The sequence below is a fragment of the Labeo rohita genome, chromosome 10 (assembly GCF_022985175.1).
Source record: "Labeo rohita strain BAU-BD-2019 chromosome 10, IGBB_LRoh.1.0, whole genome shotgun sequence".
Lineage (NCBI taxonomy): Eukaryota > Metazoa > Chordata > Actinopteri > Cypriniformes > Cyprinidae > Labeo > Labeo rohita.
In genome coordinates this window covers 21,200,464-21,221,746 of record NC_066878.1, presented here as the reverse complement: position 1 = coordinate 21,221,746, position 21,283 = coordinate 21,200,464, and the positions used below count along the sequence as shown (strand labels likewise).

The 21,283-nt window shown below is 36.3% G+C and overlaps 1 protein-coding gene across 1 annotated transcript in view; it reads right to left on the bottom strand.

The window, feature by feature from the left end:
- galt (galactose-1-phosphate uridylyltransferase) overlaps positions 1-21,283 on the bottom strand; it is a 137,395-nt gene that overhangs the window by 49,634 nt on the left and 66,478 nt on the right. The window contains exon 8 of the mRNA XM_051121959.1: positions 3,744-3,876. Within this exon, the coding sequence (XP_050977916.1) occupies positions 3,744-3,876 (133 nt within the window). The remainder of the gene's footprint in view (positions 1-3,743; positions 3,877-21,283) is intronic.

Below are 21,283 nucleotides of genomic sequence, written 5' to 3'. Positions count from 1 at the left end.
TATAAATGTGAGTTCTCTCCCGCGGCTCTTTCGTGACTGACAGAATTTACAGCGTAAAAATAAATTTGACTGTGAGGGGAAAAAACATCCTCATAATTCAGTCCAAATGGAATGACTATAAAATCATGGCCAAAAGTAAAAGTAACACAATAAATTTAGCTGAACTATAATATATTTTCCTGTTTTTGTGCTATTGAGATTTATACACACGTGTACTGCAGAACAAAATGTGACCAATGACTGCCTAAAGTAAGTAATATATATATATATATATATATATATATATATATATAATTTTTTTATGTTTTTATTTTATTTATTATTATTATTATTATTATTTTTAAATCTTTTTTCTTGTCTTGTTTTCTGTTTTGGTCTTCTGATAAGTTTTCTAGTTTGGTAAATTAGTTGGTTCTACTCTCCTTACAGGACCGAACAAAATCAACAAGACAGGCATTCTTCTGGCCCCAGTCGACCCCAAGATGGATGGCCAATTAAGGTGCCCTGGAGTGATGGTATCCTAAAGACCATCTTCTGACCTGGACTGGACCATCACCTATTTTATCTGGTACCTGCAGGAGCTATGAAATGTTCCCTCGCTCAAAATATTCAGTATGTGCTGTGACTAAGTGGCTCTACCCTCTCAGTTGTTGAGGCTGATGAAGACACCATTACCAGTTACTGTTTACGCCACTCCAAGCGTTTGTTCCAGAGTCCACTCTTACCCATGAGCCAGTGTCAGCCCAATCTAGATATTGCAAAAGCCTCAATGCCTCCCTCCCTGGCTCCCTGAACTTCTGGCACCACCCTGGTCTCCTCTGTGAACTTTTTACCGCACAAGAATACACCTTCCATGGGTTCTACTCTTCCTCATTCTCTGCATGTTTGTTTCTATGTAGTGTCAGCTCCATCCTCTGAGTACAGCCCAGTGTCAGCTCCATCCCCTGAGTATGGCCCAGTGATGGCTCCTGCCCCTGAGTATAGCCCAGTGTCAGCTCCACCCCTTGAGTATAACCCAGTGTCAGCTCCATTCCCAGACTACAGCCCAGTGTCAGCTCCATCCCTTGAGTATAGCCCAGTGATGGCTCCTGCCCCTGAGTACAGCCCAGTGTCAGCTCCATCCCTGAGTACAGCCCAGTGTCGGCTCCATCATCTGAGTACAGCCCAGTGTCAGCTCTATCCCTGGAGTATAGTCCAGTGTCAGCTCCATCCCCAGACTACAGCCCAGTGTTAGCTCCATCCTCTGAGTACAGCCCAGTGTCAGCTCCATCCTCTGAGTATAGCCCAGTGATGGCTCCAGCCTGAGTACACAGCCCAGTGTCAGCTCCATCCCCTGAGTACAACCCAGTGTCAGCTCCATCCCTTGAGTATAGCCCAGTGATGGCTCCTGTCCTTGAGTACAGCCCAGTGTCAGCTCCATCCCCTGAGTACAACCCAGTGTCAGCTCCATCCCTTGAGTATAGCCCAGTGATGGCTCCTGTCCTTGAGTACAGCCCAGTGTCAGCTCCATCCCCTGAGTACAACCAAGTGTCAGGTCCATCCCTTGAGTATAGCCCAGTGATGGCTCCAGCCTGAGTACACAGCCCAGTGTCAGCTTCATCCCCTGAGTACAACCCAGTGTCAGGTCCATCCCTTGAGTACAGCCCAGTGATGGCTCCATCCCCTGAGTACAGCCCAGTGTCAGGTCCATCCCTTGAGTACAGCCCAGTGATGGATCCATCCCCTGAGTACAACCCTGTGTCAGGTCCATCCCTTGAGTACAGCCCAGTGATGGCTCCATCCTCTGAGTACAGCCCAGTGTCAGCTCCATCCCCTGAGTACAGCCCAGTGTCAGCTCCATCCCCTGAGTACAACCCAGTGTCAGGTCCATCCCTTGAGTACAGCCCAGTGTCAGCTCCATCCCTTGAGTACAGCCCAGTGTCAGCTCCATCCCCTGAGTACAGCCCAGTGTCAGCTCCATCCCCTGAGTACAGCCCAGTGTCAGCTCCATCCCCTGAGTACAACCCTGTGTCAGGTCCATCCCTTGAGTACAGCCCAGTGATGGCTCCATCCTCTGAGTACAGCCCAGTGTCAGCTCCATCCCCTGAGTACAGCCCAGTGTCAGCTCCATCCCTTGAGTACAGCCCAGTGTCAGCTCCATCCCTGAAGTACAGCCCAGTGTCAGCTCCATCCCTTGAGTACAGCCCAGTGTCAGTTCCATGCCCTGAGTATATCCCAGTGATGGCTCCATCCCCTGAGTACAGCCCAGTGTCAGGTCCATCCCTTGAGTACAGCCTAGTTATGGCTCCATCCCCTGAGTACAGCCCAGTGTCAGGTCCATCCCTTGAGTACAGCCCAGTGTCAGCTCCATCCCTTAAGTACAGCCCAGTGTCAGCTCCATCCCCTGAGTACAGCCCAGTGTCAGTTCCATGCCCTGAGTATATCCCAGTGATGGCTCCATCCCCTGAGTACAGCCCAGTGTCAGCTCCAGTGACGTCTTCCTGTTATGTTGGCCCTTTCCAGGCTCCCCAAATTACCAGCACCTCCCTGGCTCCGTATGTCATCAGCACCACCCTGGTGGTTTCCTGAACTACCAGCAACCCCTGGATCCCTGGTCTGCCGGCACCTCCCTGGCTCCCTGAACTACTGGCAACAGCCTGGTCTCCTGTATTGTGGGAGACCCTCCCACCTCTGTGAGCTTTTCACCACACAAGAATACACCTTCCAGGAGAGGGGGGGAGGGGGTTATCCTGTCACATTTAGAGTTCGTTTGGCCTTGTTTTATTCTGTTTTTGATCAGTTTTCTTGTCTTGTTTTCTGGTTTGGACTTCTGATCAGTTTTCTAGCTTGGTACCTGGTTGGTTCTACTCTTTCTCATTCTCTGCATGTTTGTTTTTATGTATTCTGATTAATTGGAGTCCTCAGTTCAGGTGTGCCTTGGTGTACCTCCTTAGTTTTCTGTGTACATAAGCCTGTAGTTTAAGATAGATATTTGTTCTGTATTGTCTTTAGATAGAGTGTGTTTATGTTAGTTTTTCTTATGAAAGACTTTGAAACAGCACTTCCTCGTGTATTGTGACTATAAAACACCAGAACAGTATGTATGTATATGTATGTATGTACGTATGTATTTATTTATTTATTTTTATAAATTAAACTTTTGACCACTGGCAAATACAGCTAAGAACGTAATAAGTAGGTAAATAAATAAACAAAAACTTTCCATTAAAGGTCACTGAGTCATTCTTTTCACAAAAAGTGAATAAATTGTATATAATTATAATATAATGCAAAATAATATAATGTATAAAATCATAAAATCCTCTCTCTCTCTCTCTCTCTCTAAAATATAAAACTGTGTGTGCAAAATATATATGTGTGTGTGCACAAATAATTGTACAATAAAATAATTATATAATGTAAAAAAGTATAAATAAATGTAGATATAAATACATAATATTTGATGCATTTCATTTTATTTTGTGATAAGAGTGGTCTCAGTAAAATTATTGATTAAATAAAATTAGAATCAATTAAATTATGTTATTTTTTTCTTTGTTTTGCTACTCCTGTCAGTGGTTAAAAGTTTATTTAATTAAGAAAGAAAGAATGAATGAGTGAGTGAATGAATACAAAGTCATTATATTAAACTTTGCACAAGCACAGGATGATTTTGACTAACATAAACTGCAATATAATATGCCACATATTCACATACTGCCACACAAATATATTAATAAAATAATGTAAACACGATGTCTTACTGTCTCTCTCTTGGGCCGTGAGATCAGGAAGACGGAGTACATGTCGTCGTGGCAACAGCAGCGTCTGAAAGGGCCAAGTCGCCCAATATGGCACCACCACCAACCAGTGCTCATTTTCCACTACCACACGCTCCTGTGTGAACAGAGACCAAACAATTCAAACAACATATCACGCTAGTTATTCAGATTCCCAGAGGCCAAAAATGATGCTTCACCTTAATGTACTCACCCTCTTCTCATCCAAGATGTTCATGTCTTTCTTTCTTCATTTGTTTTTTGAGGAAAACATTTCACCATTTTTTCTCCATATAATGGACTAACATGGTGCCCCGAGTTTGAACTTCCAAAATGCAGTTTAAATGTGGCTTCAAATGATCCCAAATGCGGTTGTAAACGATCCCAGCTGAGAAAGAAGGGTCTTATCTAGCGAAATGATCGGTTGTTTTCATAAAAACAATACAATTTATATTTTATTTTTAACTTTATAATGTCAAACGCTCATCTTGTCTTACTCTCCCTGAACTCTTTTGAACTCCCTGAACTCCTGTTTTTTTCCGGTTCATGACAGTTAGGGTATGTCAAAAAACTCCCATCTCATGTTCTCCCTCAACTTCTAAATCATCCTATATCGCTGTTTTACATTTTTTGTTAAGGATGTTTGATCTTCTTTGCATGTTCACTTTGCACAGACTGTGTCGGTACTTCTGCAGCGATGTAGGATGATTTTGAAATGATTTTTGAAGTTGAGGGAGAAAATACGATTGGAGTTTTTCGACATACCCTAACTGTCTTGAACCAGAATACACAGAGTTCAGGGAGAGCAAGACAAGATCAGCGTTTTGACATTAAAAAGTATAAAAATGTTATTATTTTTATGATAATAATGGATGGTGTTACTAGGTTAGACCCTTTTTCCTCGGCTGGGATCGTTTACAACCGCATTTGGGATCATTTGATGGCAACATTTAAACTACATTTTGGAAGTTCAAATTCGGGGCACCATATCAGTCCATTATATGGAGAAAAATCCCGAAATGTTTTCCTTAAAAAACATAATTTCTTTACGACTGAAGAAAGAAAGACATGAACATCTTGGATGACAAGGGGGTGAGTACATTATCTGTAAATCGTTGATCTGGAAGTGAACTTCTCCTTTAATCATAAGACTGTTAATAAAGCTGTGCTAATGCAGATTTAAAGCCAAAAACATATTCTACCGTATGCACAAACATTAATATTTAGTTAACACACTCAAGTGCACACTCATGTTCATAGATAATAACAAAGACAAGGTATTTAAAGTAAATAAAATGTCGATGAGCAAATAACTATTGAACTATCCCCTTAAATGTGTGATTTATGAAGTGATACCACTGCATTTTGTATCTTATGGACACCAAGGCAGACGAAGTGACACAATAAATTCAACACATTTGTGATTCAAAATATATTTTCTAATTCACAAATACTCTCTCCAGCATGACAGACGTACAGAGTCGTCTTCTGTGTGCCTGTGAGCTTTGCACACTTAAATTTTGGCTCATTCATCTATGCAAATGCATTCAAACTGCACCAGATTAGTTGGATGGATTCTGCGGACTGTAATTTTCAGCTCATTCTTCAGTGGGATTCAAGGACTCTGCTTGGCCACTCCAGAATACCAACTTTCTTTTGTTCAAGTTATGTCTTCATAGTTTTGTGTTCACACATATATCTGGCAGACTGAACTGAGTTTTCCTGAAGGATCTGCCAGTATCTGGCTCTATTCTTGTTGCAAACAATGGCTTCTATTTTGTACCTTGGTGTGGTAAGGTCAATGTATAAATCATTTCAACAAAAAAATGTGGAATTCAAAAAAGCATCATTCAGCAACTAACTCCTGATCACATTTTTGATTTGTAACATCAGTTTTGTACTGTTGTACATTACAGTTCACTTTAGTTGTCCACCCTACATATCCAGGTGTTCACACAGGATGGGTAGTAACTGGATTTGAAGCTGAATTTGACTTTCAGGTCAAATGGTTCAACTAAAGTGTCACTAGACCACAAAAATTTCCTTCCAAAACTACTTCTAAACTCTAGACATTACTCAATGCTGGCCTCAAAAGCTACTTTCTTCAAAACACTCACCAAAAGTGCTGAAGATATTGTTGATGTCTGGACACTTTCTCTCATTTCAGCCAAAGAGCTCTGAAAGGCTGTCAGTGTTAAAGCTGGACTCTCACTCGTGTCTCTTCAATCCCTCCACTTCTGATGGCTCAATTTGGCTCAACAGTTCAACAGTGTCTGGTTTGTGCCACATATTTGTTGCACTGGACTTTATAATGTTTCTGGAATAGGGTTAAAATCTTTGCCAAATTTTTATAACCATCTTCAGGTTTTTCCTCCTATAAACTTTATGATCATCATGACAGCAGGACCTTTGTGAAACCTCACGTAAAATCTGTACAATCAAAACCACCAAAAAATTTCTCTTCCACAGTGCAATGGTTGTGAGAAACACTAACCAAAAAATGCACACACAGACTTATGGACACTATACATACTTAGGACTCTAATCTTACATACTGGATGGAGGAAATGTGTCTCCAAAAAGTTATAAAAGTTATAAAACAAACAAAGCATCTCCAGTTGGGAACCTACACATCTAGCCACCTCTAAAATTTATATAGCCACTACAAAATACAAACAAATAATTGACTAATCTCCCAAGTCATCAATAAAACCGGTTATAACCTTGTTAGCATGGCCATAGCCAGCTATGAGGTCACCGAGGTCTGGGCCTCTGTAAATTTTTCATATTCAGAAATAAAATTTGAAGCTCTCTGAATAACTAATCAGCACTTTAAAACTCCTCCCATGATTATCTGCATGTATAATTTAATTTAGACAGTCTGCCTTGAATTTGTTCAGTGGCTGTGGTGTGAAAATGATAGAGAGCAATTCATGTGAACAGGGTTTGACAGAGAGTTGTGAGCAAAGGTGTGGGTGCCAGATCAAGTTATTTTAAGTGTATTTTGACTTGTTTTTTTTCCATGTAATGTGACCTTTAGAAGTTAAGTGGGACGTTGTCGTTTAGGGTTAGTCATAGCTTTATCTTATTTCCAAAAAAAAAAAAGATAAAGCTAAGACAAAAAATTTAAAACCACTTTAAAACTGACAATAAAAAAAAAAAAAAAAAAGACAGTGGGGGGAGGTTATTGCTGACAGATTACCACATTCGGTAAGACAAATCACAATGATTATAATCATGATATTATCTGTAAGAAACCATATCAACGCTATCAAAAGCAATCGCAAGAACAAGTAGGTTACAGAATAAAATATGGCAAATATGCAGACAGTGGCCATGAGAAAGGCTATGCTATTTTATTCAGTTATACTAGTTAACCTTTCACAAAGTCATGCTAAAACATACATAACAGCACAAGACAAAGTTCTTATTATATAGCAATGCTTACTAATGGAAACTAATACAGTAATAAGTATTGTTGTGTTAATAAAAAAAAAAAATATATTATTCACCCCTAACCTATAGTAAAATATGAACAAATTTTGATGCAATAAATAATGTCTAATTTAACAATAAAACATCTTTCACAAACATCTACACAACTGTCTCTTTTGTCTCTGTCTCTACAAGTTTATACATAGTGCATGAGCTAAGTCATGAGCTAAATAAAGTTATTAAATTCTAACTGACCCCAACTTTTGAATGGCAGGCCTATTGTAAATATGCCAAAATGGGAATTTGAAGAATTTCCATGCATCTCATACCCCAAAGGAAGCTTATTTACAGCTATAATGCTTTGAGATGCATTGCAATTCCTCTATTTTGTTTTCCTAGAAAAATAACAGTATATTAGTTTGGAATAACATGAATAATCAATGATAGAATAGAATTTCATTTTTAGTGGATATAGTTGCTATATAAATCTTTTTTAGTTTTATTCCTTGAAAAGTGGTGTAACAGTACACAGAATTGACAGTTTGGAGCATACCTTGGTTTTTAAAGTCACGGTTCAGTGTGTTTTTTTTCGGTAAAGTAGAGGAAACAAACGAAAAATGTTTTTTCTTTTCTTTTTGCATTAAAACGTGGTTTAAACAAAGTCTCTAAATAAAAAAGTCTGTCATTGCTGCTGCAACCGTTTGCAACACACTCTTTATACTGCAGATTATGACATTGCTGTAAACTGGGATATTTGAAGTGCTTCCACTTTTGGATGCAAAATATTTTAGGAAAACATATCTTTTAGTCAGAACTGTTGCGCTCTCAATCTATTGCGCTCTGTCAGTTTTACTGACAGCCGTTACTTCAGTAAAGTCTGTGAATGGACTCATTTGCTGTTAGGATGAGCATTTTTGCAAAATGGAAATACTCGTGTGACTTTCTAAGTTTTACAGATAAGGACACAACCATAAGATGTAAGCTAAGCGCTGAGGAAACCTCATCTCAAATGCATTAAACATCACAGCCATCTGACAAGAGAGCAAGCTGCTTTAAACTGCATGTTTTTGATTTCGTTTAAAGTGCTAAACATAAAGTACGTCTCATGTTTAGCACAACTGGGATCATGCACTTTTCCGCAGTAGTTCACTTATACCTTACAATAGTGCTGTGCGATAAACATTATATCGAGCTTGCAATAAAATTTATGTTAATAACAATGATAAGCTTTGGACATTTTTACCAATATGGATTAATCTACCAATCACACATCAGAAATGCAGGAATAAGTCTGCATGTTATGTGTGTCTCTGTGTGAAAGACACTTTTTTTCAGCGTCTGAAGTCTCAATATCTATATGAGGATGTGGCTTTGCGGCCATAATAAGCATTGCATTTTTCCCCATTCAAAACTATACGAGTGACATGTATTGGGTATTCTATAGTCTTTGGTAATGTTTAAGAATCAGGTCAGTAGGTAGAGAGAAGGCATCTTTAGTGGCTGTTCACACGCATTTGATTACTTGAGCATCTACAATACGAAAGCAATCCGATCGAAAGCGTTTTCATGCTAACTCTGGAAATGGTTGAAAATGGACAAGCTAAAAACCTTCAGATTTTGTTGTTTATGTGTATTTAGTCTATTTGTAATCAAACACATTAAAACTCAAAGATTCTCATGTCAAAATGCCAAAATAAAAGTTCTGTTTAACTTGAAGAAATTATGACAGAAATATATTATCATTGTATGCAAAAAAATATATATATATATATATTAAAATATCCAAAAACCACTAGAACAGTGTTATATTTTTTGCTGACTTGTGTACTTACATTATCCCAAGTGTTACGAAGAACGTTTTAATCCAATTTTAACTAGTGCAACAGACCGTGTCATTGCATCGTCTGCCAATGACATCATACACCCTTGATTTTTCTGGTTTTACTTTGTAGAAAACACAGAAACCCCAAAGATTTAATATGATATGCATTTTATTAGACAGGTGATGAACGAACAGAGTAGCATTATAACAACACCTCAACACACTGTATCTAGTATGATAAAACAGAGTTGATTTTCCTACATAAGCATGACCGGAAGAGGCGGAAGTGGTCGACCGTGGCATCTCTTACCAAAAAGTAGTATATTTCAAGTTTATTTTATTAAGTATACTTAAGTAAAGTTCAAGTTCGTTTTTTAGTATACGTTATGTAGTAAGTATACAAATATCAATGTACTAGATACTTGTAAGTGTACTATTTCAAAACTCATTGGGACTAATACTTTTAAGTATACTTTAAGTATAACAGCAGTAAACTTTGAGTACACAACTAGTTTACATCAGTGTTTTTAGCTTGTACTGCAACTACTAAAATTGAACTTATAAGTATACTGATAGTTTACTAATTAAATACTTTTAGTACACCTTGAAGTATAGTCTCAGTAAACTACTAGTTTAGTAGTTTTTTACTGCAAGTATACTCGTAAGTTTTCTTTAAGTGAACTTTACATCATACTTCAAATCTACTACTATGTCCGTATATAGGTATTAATTTGTATATATTTGAATATCTGAACATACAAAACATCAAAATAAAGAACAGGGCATCTGCGTGTAAAACAAAAACATTTTATTCTAGCTTCATGCATTCTTTTTTATAGACACTTGAATATGGGTAAGTTTCATAAATAAAAATAAATAAATAAATAAACAACATTTTGAACAAAAAGCTGAAAAAAGACTATGAATTGGATTCAGAATGATAATCAAAATGTAGATGGAGTCGATCGACACCCCAAAGCTTGACGGTCATTATTACCTCTTTTACCTCTATTGGTCTACATTTTATTCCATAATGTTACCGTTTTGATGCTGTTTTATGTCTGGTCATCGTGTTAGATTACATGTGGAAGCATCACATCCTCACTTGTGATTTTATTGGAAATTCTGTACAGAAGATGTATAATAGCGCCCCCTACCACAGAACAATCAAACACCTATTCTAGGAGCACAAGTATTTTTCAAATATATTTAGACTTTTTCTAAGGATAAGTCAAGAATACTTAAATGTCATTTTAAGTATATTTCTGAGAAGTACTTCCAAATAGACAAAGTATCATTTCCTATTTTTTAGTTTAAAAGAATTATACTAACAACACATTTGAATAAACTTCTTTTTCTTAAGGGATAATAAAAGCTCTGGTGCTTTTGAGCCATGTATCGCGCTCATCTCTCATTAGCAATCGCTCCAGCGGCCTCGTTTCACTTCTATGACTTTCAGCCCTACGCTGCTTCATACTTAGGGCTGCACAATAAATCACATGTGATCGTCATGCACATTTAGTCAGTAAAGCCGGTTCTGTGATTAGTAGTAAATCTCCATCACATGCTTTCAGCTGGAGCGGCAATTAATACACAGAGCCGTAAACCACTGACGAGCTACACAAAATCGCGCTCATAATCGTAGATGAATCACATTCGATTAAGAGTGTGATTTTGCGTAGCTTGTCAGTGATTTACGGCTCTGTGTATTAATTGCCACTCCAGCTGAAAGCATGTGATGGAGATTTACTACTAATCAAAGAATCGGCTTTACTGACTAAATGTGCATGATAATGACATGCGATTTATCATGCAGCCCTATTCATACTACAGTGACTTTAATAAGCTTGACTTTAAGCTGATTTTGGCAAGGTAAAAAGGGTGTTGTTTTACACTACCATTGAGAATATTTAACCAAAGTATATTACAGACTTTTAAGACCCTAAAGAATCATATCAACTTGTGGAAAATGGGCATCCGATGACCCCTTTAATAAATCAGACCATCAATGAACAGGATTTCTGTGTCAGCTGTGAGGATGAAGAAAACAACTCCCATGATTCCACACTCAATCACAGCATCATCAAACTATGCCTTTGTTTCTTGCTTATTTTGAATATGCGCCCTCTAGCGGCAAAAACTTACATATTGTGCCTTTAAATGTTGGTTTTATTAAATCATTTAAATAGATAAATTTTTTGATGATAAATTTGTAAATAAATAAGTAAAATGGAAAGCACAGAATTTAGGGGAAAATGCATTGATTTCCTAGGGCCATAGATTAAAAGACAGCTACTCTGTGGAATTTAAATGTGAACAAACATTTACATTAGCTCACAAAGTCTGACAAATATGTAGAAAGCATTCTCCATTAATGGTGAATGAATATTGTGTTAAATATTGAAATTATGTTTTGGCATATCGCCCAGCCCTACATTACAAACAGTTTCTAAATATATTCTGCAAATACAGTGGCTTAAACAAATCTGTATTCGCTTTGTACACATGCCTGCCAAACAAAATGACCCATACTGAAACTTTTGTGTACCGTTACACCCCTACCTAAAAGTGGAACTAAACTGATTAAATTCTTTAAAACTGAAATCCTTATTCTACCCTTGAAAGAGTTTGCGCCCCACATGGGCCTCCAGTCAAAAATGTCTGGAAACAAAGCTCTGCATTGCAGTTTGTCAGTCGCATCTATTAAGCACTGTACTTTTAAAGAAGCGTGGAGAAATTCCCTCCGGCGCTGCCCAGCATTAAAAACTCCCGTCATGAAGAGGAAAATGGACTTCATGAGGCTGAGGGCCATGTGAAGAATTTAACCCTCATAAAATGTGACCGATGTATGATTAAAATGACCTGAGTAAATCTCAGTGACGACGAGGAAGCCGTAAGATCCCAAGGACGGGATTGGACGGCCGATTTGGAACATGACATGCAGTGATGGATTACAAAACGGCTGGAGTTGACGTGTGGCAGCTACAGTGCGGCGAGCGCTGATGAGGAGGTGGCGTTTGACAAAGCGCAGCTCTGTTTGGCAGTGAGTGATGGCGACTGATTAGAGCCTCGCTTTCACAATGATCTTCACACACTCTGACTGCAGGGGGAGAGGGGAAGAAAGCAGGCCTTCAGCACCAACACGAGATAGCGAGGGAGAGAGAAAGATACGGAGAGAAACAGCTGCGACAGGCCGTCTGGGCAAGCTGTCAGGGAGAACGACAGAGACGGATTGATAGACTTGGAACGGCTTTTTTGTTTCTTTCTTTTTTTTTTGTTTCTCTGGTTTATGGATTTTTCAGTGTGAAAGTCACTTCTGAAAGTACAAGTAACTCTTAACTCTTAAAGTTTAAAGGAAAAGTTTACATTTACAAAAATGTACATTAAAGTAGTCCTTCTAAAACAATTTTGCAACTTTTAACACGTTTAACAGGTTATTCCAAAATAATGCACACATAAAATGTCTATGATAAAGAGTTTAAAACACAAGATTTAACATTGTATTCATGGTGGTTTTATATGGTTTTTGAAAACTATTTTTAAATAACATACATGTAATGTCTCTAAAAATGTCATGGGTGTACACATCTTAATCATAATTTTATTATGTATGATTGTGATACAAAACATTTGTGAATAAAGAAAGTTTAAAGTAGTTATGAAGCTTGAAGTTTAAAGGTTTTGAAAGCCATAGAAAGATAGATATTATATTTTATTAACATATTTTTATGTTTAAAAAAAATGTAAAGCCCCTTTTTTAACAAATATCATGCATTTTTAATTGAGAATTCTCAATTTGTTTTGGGGGAGTCGCACCAAATGACATTTTACATTTTTGTTTTGTCATAAATGTCAAATTACCTAACATTTTAATAGATTTATTAATCTAGACACACAGTATAGAGGGTCTGGATGCCATTTCTGATGTATTTTCTTATTTTGTATTTCTTTTCCCCATGTTTCTGAATGTTGGTTTATTTTTTTGGTTGCACCACATGACTTTGATTTGATAAACCCTTTCATTAAACTTTTTTTTTTATTATTATTATTTAAACAATTAAACTATCTATCTGTCTGTCTACACTGTAAAAAACAATTTGTTGAGTCAACTTAAAGTAATTTGTAACCTGGCTGCCTTAAAATTTTTAAGTTTAGTCAACTAAAAAAAAAAATAATCAACTTGAAATGTTAAATTATACTAAGTGACAGCTTAGATATTTGAGTTGAATCAACTTAAAATTTTAAGGCAGCCATTAATTTTACCCATCTGTTACCCATCATAAATTTAGCAAACATAAATATCTAAGTTGTTACTTAGTACAACTTAACTAAACTTATTTGAGTTGACTGAACTTAAAATTTTAAGGCAGCAGGGTAACAAATTCTTTTAAGCTGACTCAACAAATTGTTTTTTATTTTTTACAGTGTATCTATCTATCTATCTATCTATCTATCTATCTATCTATCTATCTATCAATGTCTGTCTGTCTGTCTGTCTATCTATTTATTTGTTTGTTTTATTTGAATTTAACCACTAAAACACATTTTTTTTTTGTTTTTATTATATGTGTGTTTATATGTGTTTGAAAATTGTTTTATTTACATTTATATATACAAAAATAAGAAATAGGTTTAAACAATATTTTAATTACATGTATTATTATAAAATGCTATTATAAATTATGATAAATCTAAAACTATTTTATTTTATTTTATTTTATTATTTTTCCTCAAAAAATAACAGCAACAGAGAATGCCAGACTACTTAATATGGTTTTCTTTTTAAAAATGTTATTATTTTAATTCTTTTTTGTTCACTATAATTTGTGGACTTCGACCCACAAAAATATAAAACATGATTTAAATTCTCATATTCAAACATGCTCATTCTAAAATAAATCCCTCCTTTTGTGCATTTAATAGTTAATATATTTTTAAATAAATGAATAAAGAGGACAAAAAGAAAGCGCTTTACAGTCCTCTTTTGTTCCACGTCTCAAAATCCGTGAACTTCATTACTCAGCAACTGAACAGATTTAACATCTCAATTATTCAGCGTATGCCAGTGCCACTGCTCTTCAGTGCTTTGAGTTTTGAGGCTAATACATATGTCAAATTATTCATGAAAATCTTACAGCGCCGAGATGTTTTCCCTTAACTAAACTAAAGTTAGAACAACGGCTGTCTGCTTTTGGTACGAGGTGTTCTTACATGCACCATGACAATAATCTGGGAGCAATCTCTCCACAGCGCCTCACTGTTTGCTGCAGCACTGACAAAAACAGCACGTAAGCATTTGGCACATGTAACGTTGCTCATGCCATGATACATTTCCACCAAAAATTGACAGGAATGTCAACTGTGAGCGCAAGCATCATGTTTTTCCAACACAAAAATGAATGCAAACTTGCTCCAGATCAGTGGGAAACAGGCGGTCGTTTCCTCACATTACTTCACAGAATGAAGATGTCGTTCACACACCGAGTCAAGAAGCTGAGATCAGAGCAAGTGGCATGAGAGAGACGCCGCTCGAGTGATTAAACATTTAACAGAAGCAGCTTTGCTACACGATGTGACTACACAGCCGACGATTATTAAATCGCCAATTAGGCCCCATTTACAAGCACATTATTTAACTATTTCCTGAGCGAGAACAACAGCAGTTTCACAGAAATTACACTTTCGAGGGGTCTCGCTGTAACAGCGGACAGCAGGAACTCGCTTTAATGTTCTGAACGTCCTTCTGTGGTGTTTTTTATGAGTCGTAAGGATGAGTCATTATCTTTTATCCAAACGCTCTTCCATCATCTAGATGATCTTTTCTCACATTCCACTTGCAGATTCAGCATGAACTCAGAGAGCTCTTAGATCTAACATTTAGTTACCGCCGTTTCACATTATTTCATGCAAGGCACACGATGCGAAAACCCTGATGGATGAAAATGTTTCATTTATATTTAACGTGGATAATCTTTAAATGGAGTATATATTATATATTTGGGATAAATGTGAATAAAATGATCAAAATTTCTAAGTTTATAGAATATGCTGTAGTTTGGGAAATGACAAAGCAGCTACATTCACTGTGGCATTATCTAAATTCATTTCATTCTTACTAAAGAAAAGCTTATTTACAGAAATCCAATTAAAATAGTGTAAATGCATATTTATGTTTATTGTAATTTTGTATTTTATATGTTTTGTACACACACACACATACATATATATATATATATATCCATATATGATGGAATTTTATCATTTGGATATTTGCATATTAGTTTTACTGTAAATTTTAAATTATTAAGTTTGTCATGCATGCATATTTGTTTATACTGCATTTGTTTTAGTGCAATTATAACTACATATACAGAGTTTTGTCATATCTGTATATTTGCATATTTGGTTTTTGGCTAATTTCATTTTATAAAATTATTACAAATATTTCATAAAATTTGCTGCACATTTTAGATTATTTTAATTCGATTTCACACACACACACACATATATATATATATATATATATATATATATTTGTCATGCATGCATATTTGTTTTACTGCAATTATAACTACATACAGTGGTGCTTGAAAGTTTGTGAACCCTTTAGAATTTTCTATATTTCTGCATAAATGACCAAAAAGTTTATCAGATTTCCACACAAGTTTTGAAAGCTGATAAAGAGAACCCAATTAAACAAATGAGATGAAAATATATGCTTTGTCATTTATTTATTATGAAACATCATCCAGCGTTAAATATTTGTGAGTTGCATAAGTATGTGAATCCCTAGGTTTAGCAGTTAATTTGAAGGTGAAATTAAAGTCTGTTCAGAAGTTTTTTTTTTAAGTCAGTAGGATGACAATTAGGTGTCAGTTTGTGCTCTGTTTTATTTAAAGAACAGGGATCTATTAAAATCTGATCATGTTTGTGAAAGTGAATCATGGCACAAAGAAAGGAGATCTCTGAGGACCTCAGAAAAAGAGTTGTTGTTGCTCATCAGGCTGGAAAAGGTTACAAAACAATCTCCAAAACCAAATCCACAGTCAGACAGATTGTGTACAAATGGAGGAAATTCTAGACCACAGTTACCCTCCCCAGAAGTGGTCAACCAACAAAGTTCACTCCAAAGCAAGATGTATAATAGTTTCCAAGGTTGCAAAGAACCCCAGGATATCTTCTAAGCACATAAAGGCCTTTCTCACATTGGTCAATGTTGAAGTTCATGAGTCCATCATCAGGAGAACAATGAACAACCATGGTGTGCATGGCAGGGTTGCAAGGAGAAAGCCACAACTCTCCAAAAAACACTGCTGCCTGTCTGAGATCATGTGGACAAGTCAGAAGGCTATTGGAGAAATGTTTTGTTGATGGATGAGACCAAAATATAATTTGGTTTAAATAAAAAGTGTTATGTTTGGAGAAAGAAAAACACTGCATTCCAGCAGAGGAAGAACCTGGGCCTGTTTTTCTGCATCTGGGCCAGGACGACTTGCCATTATTGATGGAACAATAAATTCTGAATTATATCAGCAGATTCTAAAGGAAAATGTCAGGAGATCTGTCCATGAACTAAAATATAAAAATAAATTAGGTCATGCAGCAAGACAACGACCACAAGCTGAGAGGTCATTCTACCAAAAAATAGTTAAACGAGAACCTAGAAAGCTAATGTTTTGGAATGACTAAATCAAAGTCTGGACATTAATCCAACTAAATTGTTGTGGAAGGACCTGAAGCAAGCAGTTCTTAGGAGGAAACCCACCAACATCACAGGGTTCAAGTGTTTCTGTACTGAAGAATGGGTTCAAATTGCTACAACATTGTGCAGGACTGATCAGCAGTTACAAAAAATGTGACCTGCAGTTATTGCTTCAAAAAGGGGTCACAACAGATACAGAAAGCAAAGATTCACATACTTTTGCAGCTTGCAAATATTTAACACTGGATCATGTTTCTTAGTAAATAAATGACAAAGTATGTATTTTTGTCCGGTTTGTTTGATTGTGTTCTCTTTGTCAACTTTAAGGACTTGTGTGAAAATCTGATGATGTTTTGCGTTATATTTATGCAGAAATATAGTCTAAAGGATTCACAAAATTTCAAGTAGCACTGTATATGGAGTTTTGTTATATCTGTATATTTGCAGATTGTTTTTTGCAAATTTTATTTTATAAAATTATTACAAATATTTTATAAAAATTGCACATTTTCATTATTTTAATTAGATGTCATATATTCAAAACTAAATATTACTTATACAATATAATTCATATAATAATATATAATATAATACAATGTGTGTGTGTGTGTAATGTTTGTCATGCATGCATAATTGTTTTTATTTTTACTGCAATTATAACTATATATGGAGTTTTGTATATTTGCAGATTGTTTTTTTTGCTAATTTTATTTTACGAAATTATTACAAATATTTTATAAAAATTGCACAGTCATTATTTTAATTAGATGTCATATATTCAAAACTAACTATTACTTATACAATATAATTCATATAATAATATATAATAACATAACAATGTGTGTGTGTATATACACACACATACATATATATGTAGTATGTATACACTGTAGTTATATAATATTAATAATATTAATAATAATACTTTAATAAAATGTTGTCATGCATATTTCTTCACATTGCAGTTTGTATTTATGCATTTATTTATTTATTCATTTGTTATTTATATTAATTCATTAATTTATTCACTATATTTGTGTATATTTGAAATACAACACAATTTCATGGTTAAATGGTTAATTATTAAATTATTTTTTATTATTAGATTATTACTGTTAGTATTACATTGTTTCAATTGTTTTAAGCAGTCTTTTTCCTATCCTTTTTATTCTGTCATATGAAGTGCTCCATGTAAAAAAAAATAATAATAAAAAATAAAATAATAATAATAATAATGCTATTGTTAATATTAAATTTTCCTACTGGACAATTCATAGTAGTTATATCTAAGTGTCCTATATTTTAGTCATCTCTCTCTGACTGGCAAACTCTCATGACATAATCTGATCTCCAGCTATGACACAATTCGATGAAAGACATCAGCGTGCAAGAAATGGGCTCGTGTTTTTCTAAAGAGGCTAAATGACACTTGGTGTCACGGTTTGTCTGGAAAACAGAAAGTGCTTTTTTCTGGGAGAGAGATGGCTGGGGAAGGAGCAGTGGAATGGATGGAGGTGTTTAGACAGAGAAGGTGTTTAGAGAAGAGATGCCAATGAGGGCTGAGATAAGGAGAATTCCACTGTCTATGAGACATGACTGTACAAACACACACAATCTCTGCTTAACCTTTCACATGTGGGGGTCCTTTATGTGCGTGTTTGCTTACATTTCCACTGTTTCACACCACTACTGCTCAAACATAGGCTTAAATATACCCCAGTTTTCACTTGATGGATGAAAAACTGTGAAAAATTGAAGGGGGAACACATTAGGGTGGAATGTTTAGCACGAGCAAGCATTCACACTTATACAAATACAGTTAATATCCAAAAAAAGAAAAAAAAGAATGCATTATAATGCATATGCACTGTATCGAATGTACAAACCTCATGCATAAAACAATAGGTACTTGTGTATATCTAAGCCAGTAATGACAGTGAATACATCAACACGTCCCAGAACATGAAGTGAAACTAAATTTGTCTGAAACCTTGACAGTCTTATCACCGGCGGTGAGAAATTCGCCCCTATCCCCTCAGGGAGTCAATGTACCTGCTGAAAAGACTATAAGACATATCAGTGATTCTTCTGGATTCCTGCTCTCATCTTTTAATCTCTTTCATAAGGTGCCAGAGCCTCAGAGGACCCTCACGAGGAACTCTGCGCAACACATACTTCCACAGTCACAAAGACTCTCCAAAGAGAATCGAGACACGGTGAGTGAAGGTCATGTGATCAACAGACAGATGAACTTTACATTTATTATGTTCACTCTGTCATGATGTCAACAATCTAACCTTTACTTCAAATCATTCCACTTTTTTAGGTATATTTTGCTGAATAATACTATATATGGAGCTATTGGTCACCTGGTTCATGTTGCCAAACTTTTGACTGGTCTACTTATTCCGGTTTAGACCCAGTCCAGTTAAGGTGTGGCACTAAATAAGAAGCAAACAAGATATACCTTTATATTCTGCTTTGTTCTTAAAGGAGAAGTCCACTTCCAAAACAAAGATTCACATATAATGTACTTGTCTTACCACATACATTATATGTGAATCTTTGTTTTGGAAGTGGACTTCAAACTGGTCAAATTTAAACCATCGCTGGTTACTTTACGTATCAGCCAGACATGGCAGCTGGTTGGCTTTTGTTTAGAAGAAGCTGCAAAGCGGACAAGACAAAGTCAAAAGACGTTTGAGTGGTGTATGAGTAAACGTGGTTGTAAACCAGGGATTTCTGTCTGTCATTTACGACCGTTGCTTGTCAGAGAGTTTGATGTGGCCCCAGTGAGATCTTGAGTACAAGTCGAGGCAGACTGCGTGACATCAACGCTCTTTTAAGTCAGGTTGTACAATATACATCTGAGCTAATAGTTTGGTGAGGACTGACAGCGTTGACTAGGCATTTGTAGGTCAACCGTCTGTTCTGACATCCTCATTTACTTACAACATTGAAACAGTAACACACAAACCCAAGACTGTATGTCTCTGCATATCTGTCTATTTAATTACTCATCTATCTATCTATCTATCTATCTATCTATATATCTGCCTGTCTGTCTGTCTATCTGTTGTGTGTCTATCTGTCATCTATCTATCTGTCTGTCGTCTGTCTGTCTATCTATCTATCTATCGATTGATCTATCTATCAGTCAGTCTGTCTGTCTGGATATCTATCTTTCTGTCTATCTATCTATCGATCTGTCTGTCGTCTGTCTGTCTGTCTGTCTATATATCTATATCTGTTGTGTCTATCTGTCGTTTATATGTCTGTCGTCTGTCTATCTATCTGTCATCTGTCTATCTATCTGTCATCTGTCTATCTATCTGTAGTGTGTCTGTCTGTCTATCTATCTGTCTGTCTGTCTATCTGTCTGTCGTGTGTCTGTCTGTCTATCCATCTATATGTTGTCTATCTGTATCTCTATCTGTATCTCTATGTTTGTCTGTCTGTCTGTCGTCCATCCATCCATCCATCTCTATCTATATATCAAACTATCTCTCTATCTGTTGTGTGTTTGTCTGTCTGTCTATCTATCTATCTATCTGCCTGTCTGTCTGTCTATCTGTTGTGTGTCTATCTGTCGTCTATCTATCTGTCTGTCGTCTGTCTGTCTATCTATCTATCTATCAGTCAGTCTGTCTGTCTGGATATCTATCTTTCTGTCTATCTATCTATCAATCTGTCTGTCGTCTGTCTGTCTGTCTGTCTATATATCTATATCTGTTGTGTCTATCTGTCGTCTATATGTCTGTCGTCTGTCTGTCTATCTCTCTGTCATCTGTCTGTCTATCTATCTGTCATCTGTCTATCTATCTGTCGTGTGTCTGTCTGTCTATCTATCTATATGTTGTCTATCTGTATCTCTATCTGTTCTATGTTCGTCTGTCTGTCTGTCGTCCGTCATCCATCCATCCATCCATCCATCCATCCATCCATCCATCCATCCATCCATCTCTATCTATATATCAATCTGTCTCTCTATCTGTTGTGTGTTTGTCTGTCTGTCTATCTATCTATCTATCTATCTATCTATCTATCTATCTATCACTCAGTCAGTCTGTCTGTCTGGATATCTATCTTTCTGTCTGTCTATCTATCTGTCTGTCTGTCGTCCGTCTATCTATCTGTCTGTCTGTCTGTCTATCTGTCTGTCGTGTGTCTGTCTGTCTGTCTATCTGTCTGTCGTGTGTCTGTCTGTCTATCTATCTATATGTTGTCTATCTGTATCTCTATCTGTTCTATGTTCGTCTGTCTGTCTGTCTGTCGTCCGTCCATCCATCCATCCATCTCTATCTATATATCAATCTGTCTCTCTATCTGTTGTGTGTTTGTTTGTCTGTCTGTCTATCTATCTATCTATCTATCTATCTATCTATCACTCAGTCAGTCTGTCTGTCTGGATATCTATCTATCTGTCTGTCTGTCGTCCGTCTGTCTATCTATCTGTCTGTCTGTCTATCTGTCTGTCGTGTGTCTGTCTGTCTATCTATCTATATGTTGTCTATCTGTATCTCTATCTGTTCTATGTTTGTCTGTCTGTCTATCTACGTCTGTCTG